The 17962-nt window shown below is 31.5% G+C and overlaps 1 protein-coding gene across 2 annotated transcripts; it reads right to left on the bottom strand.

Moving 5' to 3' along the window:
* Positions 1–9355: 9355 nt before the first annotated feature.
* On the bottom strand, positions 9356–17529 carry LOC132715017 (uncharacterized). 2 transcript variants are annotated; one of them, XM_060697999.1, is made up of 8 exons: positions 17451–17529; positions 16772–16880; positions 13272–13353; positions 12094–12804; positions 11666–11861; positions 11155–11226; positions 10838–10924; positions 9356–10533 (listed from the first exon to the last, which is right to left on the bottom strand). In XM_060697999.1, exons 1-8 carry the CDS (start codon positions 17451–17453, stop codon positions 9985–9987), a joined length of 1809 nt encoding a protein of 602 aa, XP_060553982.1. In that variant the 5' UTR covers positions 17454–17529; the 3' UTR covers positions 9356–9984. The 2 variants fall into 2 exon arrangements, with proteins under 2 accessions (XP_060553982.1, XP_060553975.1); XM_060697992.1 differs by lacking the exon at positions 17451–17529 and adding an exon at positions 16989–17119 and having other exon boundaries at positions 9357–10533.
* Between the last annotated feature and the right edge of the window lie 433 nt (positions 17530–17962).

Raw genomic sequence — 17962 nt, 5'->3', positions numbered from 1 at the left:
AATAAAACATGAAATGAAATCATAAAAACCGACAAGGAAAACAAAGAAAAAAGATAAATGACTGCTTAACAGGCTCACAAAGTAAAGGGGCATAGGGGAAGGGGATACGAGACCCGGGGAAGGGGGGTTATATTAGTGTTTCAGTTATGTTTCAATATACTTTCTTTCTTATTTAGCATCGTCGTTCAGTTTACCATTTTCCTCTCAAATACAAATAGAAATGTTCACTTTCATAATCAAACACTGCATGTTGTCAGTGCAAATCATGATTAATTAAAGAAAAACAATCAGTTAAAAGAAATATCTTTAAAAATTTGTTCGTTTATTCTGACTATCTATTCATGAACAAAACGAACGTAATAAAAAGGCAGTTCTCAGTCGGTGAGAGATCAAGTTATAGTAGAAATAAATTAATATCTTATCATATCTCCCCGGCTTCACATTTTAGTACGTCTATTTTTACTTTGAAATATTTTATTTATAGAAATTCGTAAACTATGTTCTTTACACCAACTTAATGTCGCCTTGCGCCGAACAACCGACCTTTCGCTTAATCTCTTGCCCTTTGGCTCCACTACTTTCGAAAAAAAATCGATATACAAATTTAAGAAATCCACCAAGAGTAGTTTATTTTGCATGAAAGACTAGCTCTTGTTACGGGTTATTATTGATGTATAACACATTTTCAAAAAATCCAAAGTGTAGATGGTTTTCATGGTTTGAAGTTTGAAATTTAACAAATCGTCGTTCACTTCGTGAGGGGGAAAAGTTCTCCCAGGCTTGATATTATTTTCTTTTTATAACGGCTTAGATCATTGTAAGCCTAAATCAATCCTACACGGAACTACATTTTCCGTTTTTCGGAAAAATACAACTTAAATGACTAACAAGACAAAAAAATAAACAACACTTACACTTATCCGTTTAAATCGGCCTTCAAATGCCGTTCGCTCGTTTTACCGTACACCACAATTTTGAAGTGGAGCGACAGTTTGCCGGGCTTGACAGTGTATTAGTTAGCGCCGATAAAACTTCTCAGTTTACACTCTGATTGACTGATTTAAAGTATACAAAACAATACTATTTGAAAAAAAAAAAATAAATTACCGATAATTTAGATTGCAAATATTTTGTCGAATTTTAACTACATGTAGACCAGTGTTTATATGATCCATTAAAGAGAAGTTCGATACGTATTTGTGCGACTGCTATTCCGAAAATATCAAAGAAGCCGCCATCTTTTTACTAGATGCACAAATAATTACATTGAGCCATTTACTCGTATTAATTAACATGCATATAAATACACGGTCGATGTGACGTAGGGTATAGTTTTTGTCCGATCAGGGTGTAAACTATTTTACTGGCTGGTTAAAAAGTGACAAGTGTCGTATAATTTATGCGATGTTTATATCAGTGAATTATAGAGGCAGTGTGACCAAATAACATGTCCGGGGTCCGTACTCTCAGTGCTTGAAAGGGCGGAAGGACCCTCATTAAACCTAGAATACATACATACATACGTACGTACGTACGTACGTACGTCGTACGTACATACATACATACATACATACATACATACATACATGACATGACATGACATACATGACATACATGACATGACATGACATGACATGACATGACATACATACATACATACATACATACATACATACATACATACATACATATACCAGAAAATGAAAGTCCACGAATTTAGAACCCACGAATAAAACCACAAAAAGTACACTGTAAATGAGATGAAATGTCTAATGTTTATTAGAAAATGTAGAAAGGAACCTTGTCAACAACTTACAAAATTGATCAATTTCACTTAATAAAGCTTTGATATATCGTTACATGTACTTACACAGTGGAGGGTTTTCAGGATCTCCGTTCATTCTTGTGGCATTCCACGATTGGTAATTGGACTTTTGTTTCGGTTTTAACCGCAAATCGAAACAGGAAGTAATTTTACTACTGTCACCTTTTTACGACGCGGTCCGTTGCTATGAAAAATCGACCGGAAGTAGTATTTCCCCGCACATGCGCAATCTGCGTTGGGCAAAAAAGTATAGTATAACATACAAATATAGAAAAAGTTCATAGACAATTCCGAGTTAGTTTAAGGTAAAAGGTAGAAAATTATATAAAATAGCTTTAAACAAAAATAGAAAAGATTCCTGCCAAGATTGCAATGGAAAAGGAAAATGTTTAAGAATTCCCCCTTACGGTGGGGTCGCTTACGGTCACGGACCTGACATTGAGATTAAAAAAAAAAAATGTGGAATTATATCTTTTATTCAAATGGGAGTCAACTAAATTGTTGTTGAAATAGTTCATAAAAAAGATAAAAGAAATTTAAATTTATAACATATGAAATCGAGGTTAATTAGCATTCTGAAAATAGTCAGAACAGGCCCTGTGATAATGCATTTTTAGTGTTCAATTTACCTGATTTTATCCTTTATTTGACTGTGATGCAAAACAGATAATATTTAAGTCACATAAATATATTTGAAATAGGTTTTTTCAAAATCTTTCAGGAAAGTGAAATAACACTCATTTTAACCGGTTCCTTTTAACACATGTTAATATTTTTTTAATGCAAGTCGCACTAATTGTCACTTCACAAATCAATAAACATTGATGAGATCGGTATATATAAAAGTTACTTTAAATTTGAATCTTTATTAAATTCTAAATCGAAAATAGAGCTAAACAACCTTTCGAAGTTTTTATATTTTGCAAATAATGAGAGAATATCTTGATGATGTAGTATCAATTAATATCATATTAACATCTTGGTGTAGTGTCAATATCATATTTAAGACATTTTGTGCAACCTGCAAATTTCTAAGTATTTTAAGACCTTTCAGGAAATAGTGTTTATATTATATTTTCATTCCATGTCAGATCTCATTTTCATGAATGGGTCCCCCCAAAGTGCGTTTGACCCCAAAGTGCGGTATAGCATAATTGTGATATAACACTCCAAAATACGTCCTTCCGGTGGCGGATGTATCTATGTAGGTTCATGTATCATTTAATGGCATTTTCTATGAAAAGAAAACAACAACATTTTACTTCTGAGATTAATTGTAACAATGAAAGCTAACAAACAGTTTTGAAGGCATTCCGAAATATGCTGCTACAGTTTCTGTGTACGATTGATATAAGTAATACTTAAGAAATTCGGTCGATCATTAACAATAAACTTGCAGACAATACTCACATAACTTGGTTGTAAAATCCCAGAAGGAACAATCTTAAGGGACATAGGAGTATATATCTAGTCGTTTTTCATAAACCTGACATAATTATCAAAATTAAGTATATTTACAGAGTGAAATATACATTTTTGTTGAATATATACTAAACACTTGAAGTAATTAGCATGTCATTTCCCAAAACTCGATATCGTTTGATGACCACACAAGATATATTTACTATACAGTAATCTGGTTTAGTTATCACCCTTTCCTTAAACTACACCTTTTGTAATTCACTTGTTAAAAGTTGACAGCTTGAAATTATGTCATAAATTATGAATCAAAGTCCCGACGTGTCGAAGTTTTTACGCCCGACGTTTTTCTGTATATCTAATTTTAAAGGCTTGTGATGTTCATATATATTTGCCTCTTCATGTGATGACTATACATCTTTAAATTACATTTATCATTATTAACGCTTTCTTATAATTACATATGCACTGCTGTTATCTAATCAAATTTTTACACTGTTCTCCAGAATCATGCCATAACCGTTGGATCGATGTTATTTAAAGATGAATACGTTACTTGTAATTCTCACTATGCATGCCTTAAATATGCTACACAAATTAGATCTTAAATTACAACAAGATATAGTATCATTATCTCCCTTTTTCTTATTCATTGCACATCTGACTTAAAACTAAATTAACATCTTAAATGCATTGAGATTATGTTTATTAATAAGATATTCAAATCAAAATAATAATAAATGTATTTGTTCCGAATCAATGGTTGTTGTGTTCCATCAGCGTTACCATATACCTGCTGGAACGGAACGTCATATACCTGTGCCATTAAAATACGTCAAACTCAGTCTACACACACGTCGGATAAGGTTCTATACTATTGGAAGCTCCAAATTGTATATTGGTGTCGATATCCACCAAACTTCGAATGTACCGTTCAAAATTAATAGTAGGACAAATTCAATGGTTATGTGTTAAGAATACACATTATCTAATACTAGTATCGATATACGTAATCTGCAAACTGCCCTTTAGCATTTAAAGAATGTGCATCATTTCACGTCAGGATTGCTGGCCGTGTGAGTACAAAGAATTTCAGTGGCAAACACTCTTGCTGAGTACTGGTTAGATCTAGGAAAGGGATTTGTGAGTGTTACAATACAATAAGCTTTTAACTGTCACCAAAATCGGTTACAGAACAAATTCGTATTAACTACTAGTATACTAATATCTGATCCAGTAATCATTGACTTTAATAAAAGTAATTCGATTCAAATTATTAAGATATTTAATACAACACGTGACCTGCACTTTAAAAATAATCTGTTGGCTGCAGAAAAAAACACACATTTATTTGAGTTTTTTGACATTTTTCATTATTTGTTTCAACTGTGTAATGCATTTCAACTACATTAATGAATCTTTCTTCCTTGTGCAACACCTTAAGCAAGGGGCCTCCTATATGTAAAAATATTGCAGGCCAAACGACGAAATCTAGATAGTATACTCTTGAAAGGAGTCCTTGTCGAATTTACACTTCTGTCTGTCTATGCTCGAGGCATTTGCATCATTGATGAGATATTTTTTATGAACTTTTTGCATTTGAGGCCCAACATTATGACCCTCACAATCATTATTTATTTCAGTAAAGTTCTTTCTGAAATTTTTTAGAAAAGGTTCCCGCAGTGGACAGTCCATAACAATGGGTGGATCAGTTGTTGTCAATGCATTTAGCTATGAACAACTTCATTGTCTCCTTTAGTATTCCTGAAAGAAAATGATTACTGGTATGCTGTCATAAATATTTTAGATCTGGTACTTTTTTCATAATCATCGTTCAAAGTATTTTATAATGTATTATATATTGTATAAAGCAGACTCTTCATTATCAAACAGGTCTGCGTTCATCCTATCCTAAGACTTAATATCAACTTTAGGACCATTAGTCCAAGAAATCCGTGCATAAAATAGGGTGAATTGTGCACCTCTTGTGAAAAGCATGAAACTTGGCATGGTGGTAGGAAATAGTATTTCAATTCATTTTAGCCTGGGATCCACTTTTTAAAAATCCAATATAGCCGCCAAAATCCAAGATGGCCGCCATATATTAATTTTTTTAGAATATTTGGGTATTTCAGCTGTAGTCATACCTATAATAGTATAAAAAAGCATCAGTTCATTATATTACAGATTAATTTATATTCAGGCCTCTGATCCAGGTTGTGCAAATCCAAAATGGCCGCCATAATCCAAGATGGCCGCCATTTATTATTTTTTTCGAAATATCAAAGTTTTTCAGCTGTATTCTTTACAGGTCAGTATGAAATAACACCACTTTATTATATTACACATTTATATATATTCAAGCCTCGGATCCAGGTTGAGCAAATCCAAGATGGCTGTCAAAATCCAAGATGGCCGCCATATTAAAAATTTCAGAATGTAATAGTTTTCAGCTGTTGTCGTCATTACAGAGCAGTATAAAATAAGACCAATTTAAAATTAACAAGAAATTTAAGAGCGTTGCCCCTGGAATGCAGCCCCGAAATTCGCAGTAAGTCAGTAAGTTAGTATCTCAATCTTACAATTAGAATGTCATATCAAAATTATCAAATAGAAAGAGCTGCAAAAGTCTAAACTTGATCTCATATAAAGTCACGAATTACTAATCTTAATAATGCCAAACACTTAAGTTTGATTACAGAAAAACCAAGATATTTTGTTCAATATCATTCTGTTTTTCTTGTTTATTCACAAGACCTTGCCAAAATAATGACATAATAAGAGCCTGATTCTGTTATCTATGACACAAAATATGCTGCTTTAATTACTAATGAAAAAGAACTCATAGCTGCAGTAAGAGATCACAAGGATGATACAAACTACATTTATTAAAAAGAATTGACAGGAAAAGAAACCCTGAAGTCTCCGACACTAACTAGTATAAACCATACTGAACATTTGGTTCAAATAAGCTAAGGAATTGTGTGCACTAAAATATTCAATACAATAGAGGATTAATTCATACTTTTCATGCATTAACATCTACAGAAGCGTGAAGACGCATTCTAAGCCCTCATTCTATGGGCCCAGGTTTCAATTTCTGTAGATGTTGATGCACAAAATAATGTATTAGTCATTCTGTTTCGGTGATTTTACGATATGTTGTTTTCCGCATAAAGAAACTAGTTTTGTATTGATTTTAACTTTAATTTTGTGTGTTATGTTTTGATAATAAGGTACATGTAACTGGGGATCATTATTAAAATCAGCGGCTTTGCATGGTATCAGAATCATGCGCATTGACAAGAGCTATTGGTAGGACATCATAAAGTGTTAGACTGTTCTCAGTGCTTTATAGCTAAACAAGAACCTAGATTATGAAGAATTCTCTATATTTAAAAGGGACATAATTCTGTCAAAATCCATGATATAGTTATTGACCTTTAACGGTGACCTTCTATTATGCTAAAAATAAGTGCATTAGGGTTTAACGTATTCCATTATGTATTTTTTACAAAACCGACTTGCATGAAAAACTTGTAAAGCTGAATCCTTTGGTGTACAATATCACTTGCTCCCTATTCTTTGAAATATCAAGCTAAATAATGTGCTTGCATGGTTTTATCCATAAATGCAAGTTTTTTTTCTATGTAAATGTACATCTGTGTATGCAGTTTTTATGCAGGAATGCCACTTTTTTAGTTTGTTACATGTATGAAAAGTGTTGTTGATACAAACTACCTTTATTATAAAAAATTGTCAAAATATCATCATTTAATGGCAACCATATTGGATTTTGAAGCCATATTGAATTTTCTACCAATGCTACTTAAGCATTTTTCGAAGAAATTATTATTTTTGACCTATAATGTCAATTAATATCATTTTCTAGTCATAAATAACTTCATTTTGACATGCCCTGTGTACATTTTACATTTTGGCGGCCATCTTGGATTTTGGCGGCCATCTTGGATTTTTAAAAAGTGGATCCCAGGCTGAAATAACTTGAAATACCATTTCTTGACAACATGCCAAGTTTCATGCTTTTCACAAAAGGTGCACAATTTTTTCACAAATTTCTTGGACTACATCTTAACACCACTTTAATAAACATTTTATTTTATCTTCAGTCAAATACGAAAGTAATTCTGCTGAGAAATATTAATAAATCGGAGTGCAGTAGTACGCACTTTAATTCGTAATATGTTAATGTTTTTCTGCATTGCTATTTTAGAAATTGAAGGAGTTAAAACATAGGAGTATTAAGTTAAGACATTGTCTTTGAAACACAAAATCTTCTCAATTGATTTTAGACTGAGAATTTTCGATGAAACGATACCCAGATTATTTAGCAATACAGTGAGAAATAATATCCAAGTCTTTACCTTCTGAATACTCGAGACAATGAATTTACGCCTGTCTTTGAGCCATTTTTTTGTATTCTGTGCACCCTCCTTTGATATACTGAAGTAAAAACCATACTATTAATAAGTAATGCATGCAAGACCATCACAAGAAAAGGGTTTCCTGCGGTGAACATTTTAATGATATAAAGATATTTCATTTAACTATTTTCAACATTATTTGGGGGGGGGGGGATAAATAAACATGTGTATCAGGAATATAGTTGACAATTGAAAAACAATCAATATAGAAGAAGGTCTTTGGAAACTGGTGACCGTTGAAGACCGGAGAAGGTTGAACATAAAACAGTTATTTCTTTTTAAGAAAATGCATAAATAGGCCTACCATTTTATGAATAATTCCGAGCAAAAAATAAATAAAGTAAACACACAAGTTTACGCAGAAAATATCTCTATTTATTATGGCAGATGCCACTACGAATATTTTAATTTTGTAGATTTTCAGTATAAACAATTTATTGTTTGTAAAATTTGATAGATATTAAAGAAACATTGATAATTTTCAAACACTACATTGATTTCAAGTTTTTTCACCTTAAACGGTAAAATAATTATAGAAAATTAGAAATATCCCGTAATAGTTTTTTGTTCTTAATTAGGTGTAATTCGGACTAATTCCCTACATGTAAATCCGTAACGTACCGGCAAACGGTATTTAGCTAGGCTTTCGAAAAGGTCTATTAACCAATCATGTACGGTTTACAGATCACATGCTCCTCCATGTACCGAAAACAGGTCACGTGCTCCTCCATGCCTCAAAAGTTAAACGCGTACCAATACCCTGCGGTCTCCAGACCGCAGGGAATAATAGGATTATCATACGACAATCGTTTTGCTGGCGTCTATGTATATTCATCCAATAATCAGCTAATCTCTTTATATCTCATTTTATAAAAACCGAACAATAACACACAAAGTACATTGTTTATATCAGCAAATAAGACTATATTTGCCAGTTAAATAAAATCCGTATAATCCTTTAACACAGAGAGTTAACGTTAACTTATTGAAAGTTTGTAATTTAGCCATGTTCAGTCAAACGAGGGCTGAATATCACGACGATTTTTAAGTCGCCAGAATATAATTCTGTAAAGTTTCGAAGAAAGCCGTTATGTGTGTAAGCAATACAAAGGTGCTAATATGAAAATACAGAATTTACCTTCCTTGATCCCTTGCCACTTAGCGGGGAACAACAGGATATAAGAATGGCACCGCTGTCTGTCCACCCGACTGTTAATCTGTCCGTCTATAACATTGCCATGCCCGCTCCATAGGTTTTAAACTGCTGAATTATTTTCTCTCAAATAACTTGGCACAAATGATCACATTCAAGGCCTAATGACAGTCAATGAATTTTAAATGTTCCCATGACTGCCTTGTTTCAAGTTGTAAAGAAGAAACGACGAGTCGCATCGAGATTCCTGAATACTCTGCTTAGATCAAAATAAAAATTGCAATATGGTGAACTTTCGCTTAAGTATTTGTCAAAAAGAACTTTACAAACGTTCTACAAAATCTTTTTTATAAAGAGTCTCGGCTTCTTTTGTGGATAATAGTTCATTTCTCGAAAGAAAGAAAAAAAATTAATTCAAACCTATTGTTCCATAAAGTTAAAATAATACGTTTTTTTTTAAATATAAATGAGTTTTAACAATTTTGATATATCCTGTTTAATTAAAACTGGTATCATAGATATTTCAGGCGACACATTTTTTTTCTAGAAGACAATAACCCATTCTACACAATTAATTAAATAATATCCTATTACCAAGCATTGTGGATTTTTATTTATATACAAGTATAACTACGTTTTAAGAAAGGATTATCTTATGTTGTTTTTGGTAATAAGTACAAGTAAAGTCATTTATTATTTTGTATGGGAGTCAAATACCAATTTGTTTACATTTTGCTACATTTATGACAAATTATTTCAAGTTCAACGCTTCTTTCGTCAAGTTATATGCTATTAAACATTATTTAAACATTTGCAAGTAAGAATTTGTTCGTTTCTGTGGCATAATGTCCCTTTAATTTTGTTTCTTCGCTGTTGTACACTTATCAACTAAATATTTGTTTGGTATTTTAATAGATATCATTACATCAGGTAAAGTTAAGCTGATTTTGCTTATATTCATTATAATGAATTAGCTTAATCATTATAAATATATAATCCAATAAATTAAAAGATTAAGACAGTTTGGACAATGATCTAAAAAAGATCTTTGTACATCAATTTATTCATATTTCACGCATAGTCATAATCCAAATATCAATAAGGTTTTATGATAAATGAATTAAAACAGTGCATATATTCTATTAACAATGTACCCAACTCCACGCTGTATGACTCTTGCTTCTATTCTTAGATCCTTGTGCTACACCTTTGCTTAGCAATTGACCATTCTCGTGAAGTCGCATTGCTGGCCAAACTATGAAGTCTTGAAATTTACCACGACGAGTATACTTGTACACTTCAAATAGGTCACTATCAAATGGCAAATTCTCTACAACTGTTTCTGCATTCTTCTCCGAATCTTCACTAGCATTGCTTGTATCATGTGAATTTCTTGAACTTAGAGCAGCGTCGACTACATTATTGTCGTTGCCAGTAGCAACGTATTCGCTTTTTGTTCGGTCTTCTTTTATGTCTTGTTTCTTGTCATCGTTTCCTTGTTCTTCTGACAGTAGATCTTGTATGTGAATGACGTTCCATCCGGGACATACTAATACAACAGGTGGATCAGTTGTTACCATCAGCAAACAAAGCTCGATACATTTTGTGAAATATGTACTAAGATTTTCATTGGACAGAAGTGATTTCAACTTATCGTCATCACAAACTCTACTCACATTCTCAGTGAAAATCTATGTAAAAGAAAAATAAAACAGATATAAATGAAAATACATGTACAATGTATTTGGAAAAGGACTCAACTTAATTATAGAAAAAAAAAATCGGGATTCTATTAAACATGTAAATAATCAAATCATTTATGATATTTAAGAACATTGTATTTTTTGAATATCTTATGTCGGTATCCAGCTTTATACCCCAAAAGTTTATATACTCCGTGAAGTCAAATTAACTTTGAGTTTTCATGAATAAATTAATAATAAGAAAAAAGACACATTGACAAATAAATACCGTAAACATCATATTTAGCATTACCTTATCGACTTCAGGCACTTTTTTCTGAACATTGACTTTTCGGCTGTCCTTTAACCATTTTGATGTTTGCTGAGCTCCGGGAAGATTCTGCAACAAAAGAAAATCCGTTTTATTTTGCATAACTTTATTTTATGTTTTTTAACAAATTTTACTTATAATATATAACGAGAACGATATATTTTCGGGGTGCACTTTTCGCTTTTTCATTCATACGTGACTAGGTCTTATCCATGTAAAATGTTGTCTTTTCCAAGGAAGTTTACGTTTCCAATGTAGGCTGGTTAAATATTAATAAGAAAATATATTTAAAGAGATACCTCATCAAGAAACCAGTACACTAGTGTTTTCCATGGTTCGTCGACCGTCTGTTCACAAAAGTTATACGCTAACTGCAAGAAAGGTGTAAATATGAAGAAAACAATTTCATACAGAAAACCTACGTGCCATATAATCACGTGGATATCTACGTGCTTATACGGACATTTCTGTTAGTAAGTAATATTATGCATATATCGAAATGTGTAAATATCGTGTATAATTTCCTTTTGCTAATACATTATAATATAAAGAACTTAACAGCATAATTGTTTCGACACTTTTACGATGATTTGATTTTAAACACCGCACAGCCCTTTCAAAACTAAGGTTCATGATACAAATACCGTGTATGTGATCATATCAATTGGAAGTATGGTCCGATCAGAATATATCAAAAGCTTTGTTTTCTCATTTAATGGGAATATTTATATATACTAGATAGAATATATTAACATAAAATATGTTTGTGAATTAATATTATGGTGACTGAAAAACCAATGACGAACATACCATTACAGTATCAAGGAGCACTATAATTGCATGTTCCTCTGTTAGGTCATCTTCAAGGACACTAAAGGCATTAGTCCATTCGTTTTCAAACAACTCTCCTAACATTACAGCCAGTTTCGTCGCACGACACGGGTCGCTCAGGTCCACGATGTTAGGGTTATTGTCCCGAAGTTTGACTGACACTTGCTCACTTAATCTGAATAAACCAATTACCTTATTGTTAAAAAAGGTATGTCCATATATGAGATTACATATAGATTTCTTTCTTAGGACTTACCTTTGCTTTCAACAGATAATAAAGTAAGTAAATAATCCTTTTTTACAGGAATGGCGAAGTTACATGCTATTTCAGAAATGTTAATTAATCAAATAGCTGATAAAAGTGTCATTAACAGTCAGACTTAGATCATAACAAATCACAACGATACCTTCTAAGAGCGTCCTGTTTCTCTTCTTCTAGAACTCTATTCTCTTCAGTCAAACTACTGATGTATCCACGCAACTCTTGAATATTGTTTTCTTTACATTCAATCTTATTTTCCAGGGAATGAATGTGGTCAGATGCTTGATTGATTTCAGATACGTGTATGTTAATCGTTTCTTCAAGACTTTTAATTTCTTGGTCCATGTCAGAAACTTTCTTTGTTAGTTCCTTGTTACAATTTATATGTCCGACATTTTCTTTCCGAAGTTTCATTTGCTCACCTTCTAATTGTGTGTTCTTCGATTTCTCATTTTCGTTCACCGCTTTAAATTTTTGTTCCTTCTTAGAAAGATCTTGAATGAATTCGTTTAGCTTCTGGTTTTCAATCTCCACTGCTTCTTTCGTTTCTATCAACTGTTTATACTTTCCTTCAAGTTTCTTGAAGTTTTTATTTAGTTCGTCGTTTACGTTTCTGAGTTCCAAATTGTGTTCTTGTAGTTCCCTCTTTTCGTTTTCAATTGTTTCGTTTTTGTCCATTAGCTTGTTGTTTTTGTCATTAAGTTCGGAGTTCCTCTCTTTAAGATTTCTGTTATCTTCCAAAATGTTGGTCCTTTCCGTTTTGTTTTCAGCAATCACTGCATTAAGTTTCTTTACTTGTTGATCTAGGTCGTCTGCTTTACTTTTCAGAAACAATGGCATCCTTCTAGCACATTTCCTGAAAAGAGAGATTTTTCACCATTCAACCAAAGCAACAATTTAAAAGATATTAAACAACGTATAAGGCCAAGCCTTCTATCCGGCTATCCCCTCAGTATACTCAGAGACACAATTTTACATATGCATTTTTCCACCTAACGAAAGCTTAAAAGAATAAATGTCGGCACAGGTTTTGAGTCTCTAGCTGGTCTCTACCAGGTGGTCAGGTGATGGTTGGGCCTCATTTGATGTGCTTAGATCGACAAGTATCGGCTAGCTTTTCACACTGTAATACAGACAACTGTAAAATCTATTTTTCTTGTAGCTTAGCGTCTAAGCTGACACAAATGAACTAACTAACTTACAGATAAAATCTATCAAAGGAGTATATTTTAGTTTTGAAAATATTAAGTAACAATTGATTATTTTTAAAAATCGACAACTGCAAAAATCCATTTCACTTCTTTGAAAAGTTTGTATACTTACTGGTACACAAGTACCTGTATCCAAATAATACTGCTGGTGATTGAATCTATGATCATTGATGGATGTCGTATATACTTCCACCCTATAAAGACAAACAGTTTTACATAATAAACTCCTGATGCATAACTAGTATTTTATAAAATAATTTATATCTTATCCAAATTAGATTTTACGAATTAAACTAACAAACATGACATGAAGGTTTTGTGTTATATAATACCATACATTTATACTTGAAATGAAGGATACATACGACTTTTAAAATCGGATATATATTCAAAATAAATTAAACAGTTAACTGTCCGTGGAGCTGGAAGATAAAGAGGCTTTGATTTTCACACTTTGATTTAAGTCACAGTATGGTAAAGTGTACATTACGATTGCATTTTATTCAAAACACTGTATCCATGACAGTATATTAATTATCATGTTATTATTCTGTGCAGTTAAAGGACAGATGCTATATATTGATAAAGTAAAAATGAAAATAACCCATTTGTTGAAATGAAATTTTTATTATGCAATAATATGCATGTAGCATCATTGATAGAAAATTATTTTGTCCAGAGAAAAATGTTTTATTGAAATTAAAACGATTTAAGATCCTGTATGTGTTTAATTAAGGTTGTTACCACGTTTAAGTGAAATTTTATATATGTATATAATTATGCTTGTTAACAATTTTCATCGAAGAATATGTAAAATATGTTTTGCAAATAATTGTTCACATTATATGTAATCATTAAAATATATGCATTCATTTCTTATTGAAAATTTTGACTTAGACTTGATAGAAAATAAATTTCTAATTACCTCCTTTTATTACCATGGAATCTTTACAAATAATGGTTTTTGGAACTTACAATATTGATAAATATTCATTTGAGCATTATACTTATGATATAAAACCATACAAAATTAACTTACAGGATCTTTAAGGTCTATTTTTATCATGAGCTAGCATATTATCAGCATTTATTTCCACATGTTATTTTCCAACATTTTCATGGCAAAGCATACGATATTTTCCTAATTCGTTTTAAATTAGCCTTGAAACGCTTTTAGGCCATTCTATTCAAAATATAGAGTTATTTCATAATTTAGAAATAATATATGTCATGTTTTTGGATGATAGAACGTTAAATATATTAATTGTGTTATTTATGGATCGATAATATGGGGTCAAACATTTAGGTCGTGACACACGTTTCTAGAGATATGATGCTCCGATGTTTTGTTTTAACATAAACAGGTTAATACATTTTCCTCCCTGAAGAAACATTCATTGGTAATACTAACTTTTTGATGATTTTACGAGAAATGTATAGAATAGTTTTTAGAATTAAATTATCTGTAATAGACATCGCCAAGTCATAAAGATGTATACTAATAAGATAAAGCAATGATATATTGTGAAATATTTGTTTCAACTAACCAGAGTTAAATGTGTGAATTTATCATGATATTTATATGTTCAGATAAAGAGTATGCAACATTAAATAGTTAGAAAGACACTTTATTTATGTAATGTATAAAACAATATTCAAAATCCTGTTTGTAATGGAAGATACCGTAGATAAATGAGATAGGTAATAGCCAGCAGATATCACATATGTTTGCTCGATCATAGACACAAGTTTAAGTGCCCTTAACCGGGAAAAGAACTTATGTTTTCATGTATCATGAACCTTTTACAAAACACATTTGAATTTAAATATTTGCGCAACCCGTCATCTTCCTACTGATGCTCTGAAACAGTACTTTGATACTAGTACTAACCCCGTCAATCTACTCGCCAGCTCTAAGATACAATATCAATCTACTCAAACAATTACATTTCACTTGAATAAAAATATCTGAAGGCAAAATCACATCGTGTTCAGACCGCATTTTATTAGCTCATGTACCTTCCTCGTGCCAATTGCTTTTCATATTTACTGCCTAGTATTCACCAATTTCAGGTAATTTGATTTGATATTTGACCGGTGTTTACATTGGTTACCAGTTATGTTTGCCTACATTTCTTCATTACCTTAAAAAACGAAGAACTTGAATGTTGAAAGTTACAAAAACCTGAAAATCACTATTTGTATCTGCATGTCATCTATTAAAAGTTCAGGTATATTACGTTTATACAAACTATATATACCATATTCTGAGACTAGAAGATATTACATGAAGGAAAAGTCACTAAGTTCGATATCATATTTGTACCATTATGTAAAACAATGCACATTCACTGCTATTAATGCATGTACTCAGAATCCTGCAACAACGGGTTAAATGTTATAAATTTGGAGACCTGGTACTCCTCGTCAAAATATATTGGACGAAGCTGAGTCTGATATAGGTTTTGCAGCTGTGTACAAGTCAAAAAGATTAAGCAGTGTACTCAAAAATGTTAAATGACCACTTTATTTCACATCTTTGGACATTTTAACAAAACTTTGTAATTTCAAGTACAGTACTGAATGTATATGTATTTTGTACCCTGAATATCAGAATAAAGTGTGATATTTACTGAAAATGTTTTGTTCCATTGTATCATATAATATTATATGTTATTACCTCTCACTTTTTTGTAATGTTAATTTCCCATAGGGCAATGGGTTCTCCTTACTTTGAAGTGAACCATGTGACTAAAACTTTTTATAATGTTGTATTGTTTTAAGGCACACAAAACCAGGCTCACGACAGAAAGTGGTTGTGTCCTTAAACATGTATATCGGAAAATTCCCTTATGTTAATTTAGTTTTTGCATAATATCATGCTCATTATAAGTTTTATAACATTCTACCAATGTCGTTAAACTGTTACATGAGTACTTATTCACAGTATAATAAAAACCTATAGATACAATGACCCAAGTCTCTGGTAATAGTATTTTACTAGGGATAATGTCTATATAGATTAAATAATTGTCTGTATAGATTAATTCAATGACTACATATATTAATTCAATGTCTATATAGAGTACATTGTTATTCATTGTCTATATAGATAAATTAAATGTCTACATAGATTAATTCGATGTCTATATAGTTTAATTTATTGTCTTTATAGATTAATTCATTGACTACATAGATTAATTCAATTTCTACATAGATTAATTCATTGTCTATATAGATTTATTCATTGTCTATAAAGATTAATTCATTGTCTATATAGATTAATTCAATGTGTACATTGATTAATTCAATGTGTACATTGATAAATTCAATGTGTACATTGATTAATTCAATGTCTGCATTGATAAATTGAATGTCTACATTGATTAATTCAATGTCTATATAGATTAATTCAATGTCTATTTAAATTAATTTCAATAACTCAAGTGATAATGAGTATGATAAAGTAAAATACCGTATACAATTAGGAGAATATATGTCTGATTTTTATTAGAAACTGTAGAATGAAACCTGGACAAACCTATTGATAATGACTGCCAAAAATTGACCAACTTCACTTAATAAAGCTTTGATATATTTTTACAAACTTACATGCTGTTTTCCGATCTTTATTTCCTCCATCTGGAAGGTTTTCAGGATCTTCGTTCATTTTTGTGGCATTCTTCGACGGTTGGTTATTGGATCTTTGTTTCGGTTTACTCTGCAAATCGAAACAGGAAGTAATTTAACTACTGTCGTTATACGTTATGTTTACAATAAATTCCTAATGAATATTATATATCATTGTCACTAACTGCTATTATTTTACCATGTTTGTCTTCTTTTTGCCCATTTTGAGACGTATTGCTTAAATCAACTTCCTGATTTGTTGAACGAGCTGACGATGTATACACTTTTCCACGATGGCCACATACGATTATCTGAATTGAAGCCTATCTTACGGTCAAAGTCCTTGTTACTAATATACGATTAAATTGAACTTAATATAGCATATGCAATGTTGAAGCGTTAAGTTGGTTATATAAACCAAATGATTTTTGAAAGGAAATAATCGTTTTTAAACGCTTCGTGTTTAGTAAGTTGCCTAATCGGTGGCAATGGAGGGTCGCTTGCAGGTTAGCTACTGGCGTTCAGTCCTAAAGAAAAGTTATTCAGGTACATATTATTACACTAATGTGTTTAAATGATTACTTTCTAATAGCATTCGTATATATTTTAATGGCTATGATAAAAATAAAACAACAACAGAAAATATCTTTTGAACAATTACCATTTCCTTTTAATACAGCTTAATCCATTTAAATATGCGTTTTAAGGATTTTACTTACTTTTAAGATCCAAACATTCTTAAGTTTATTTTTACAATAGTCACTTTAACCTCACAATAACCGGTAATTTAATCACCACTTTCACCTCCTTTAAGTTGAATACATGTTTACTTATTGTAAAGTGACACAGGGGTGGGTTGTGGCATATACAATAGGATAAATGTGACATTGATAGATTTGCGGCATTTTCGTCGGAAATCTTTAAGCATCATTGTGATAAGCGCTTCAAAATAGGTCCTTCCGGTGGCGGATATATCTGTGTAGGTACATGTATAATTGAATGACATTTTCTACGAAAAAAACAAAACATTTTAATTCAGAGATCAATCAACAATAAAAGCTAACGAAAAGTTTTGAAGATATTTTGCATTATTTAACTTTTATTATTCCGAGATATGCTGCTACGGTTTCTGTGTACGATCTGTTTGATATAAGTAATATTTAAGGTATCCGG

This window comes from Ruditapes philippinarum, unplaced genomic scaffold (assembly GCF_026571515.1).
Source record: "Ruditapes philippinarum isolate M1 unplaced genomic scaffold, ASM2657151v2 ctg9563_1_1_1_1, whole genome shotgun sequence".
Taxonomy (NCBI): domain Eukaryota; kingdom Metazoa; phylum Mollusca; class Bivalvia; order Venerida; family Veneridae; genus Ruditapes; species Ruditapes philippinarum.
The sequence above is the reverse complement of the archived record's forward strand: the minus strand, read 5'-3'. Positions and strand labels throughout refer to the sequence as shown.

What these genes read in the sequence shown, in the direction of transcription:
- LOC132715017 (XM_060697992.1), bottom strand. Translation starts at nt 17,012, where the DNA reads ATGGGCAAAAAGAAGACAAACATG. An exon ending in GCAAAAAGAAGACAAACATG is followed by an intron (nt 16,881 to 16,988) that starts GTAAAATAATAG and finishes TTCGATTTGCAG; the next exon opens with AGTAAACCGAAACAAAGATC. An exon ending in ATACAGGTACTTGTGTACCA is followed by an intron (nt 12,805 to 13,271) that starts GTAAGTATACAA and finishes CTCTCTTTTCAG; the next exon opens with GAAATGTGCTAGAAGGATGC.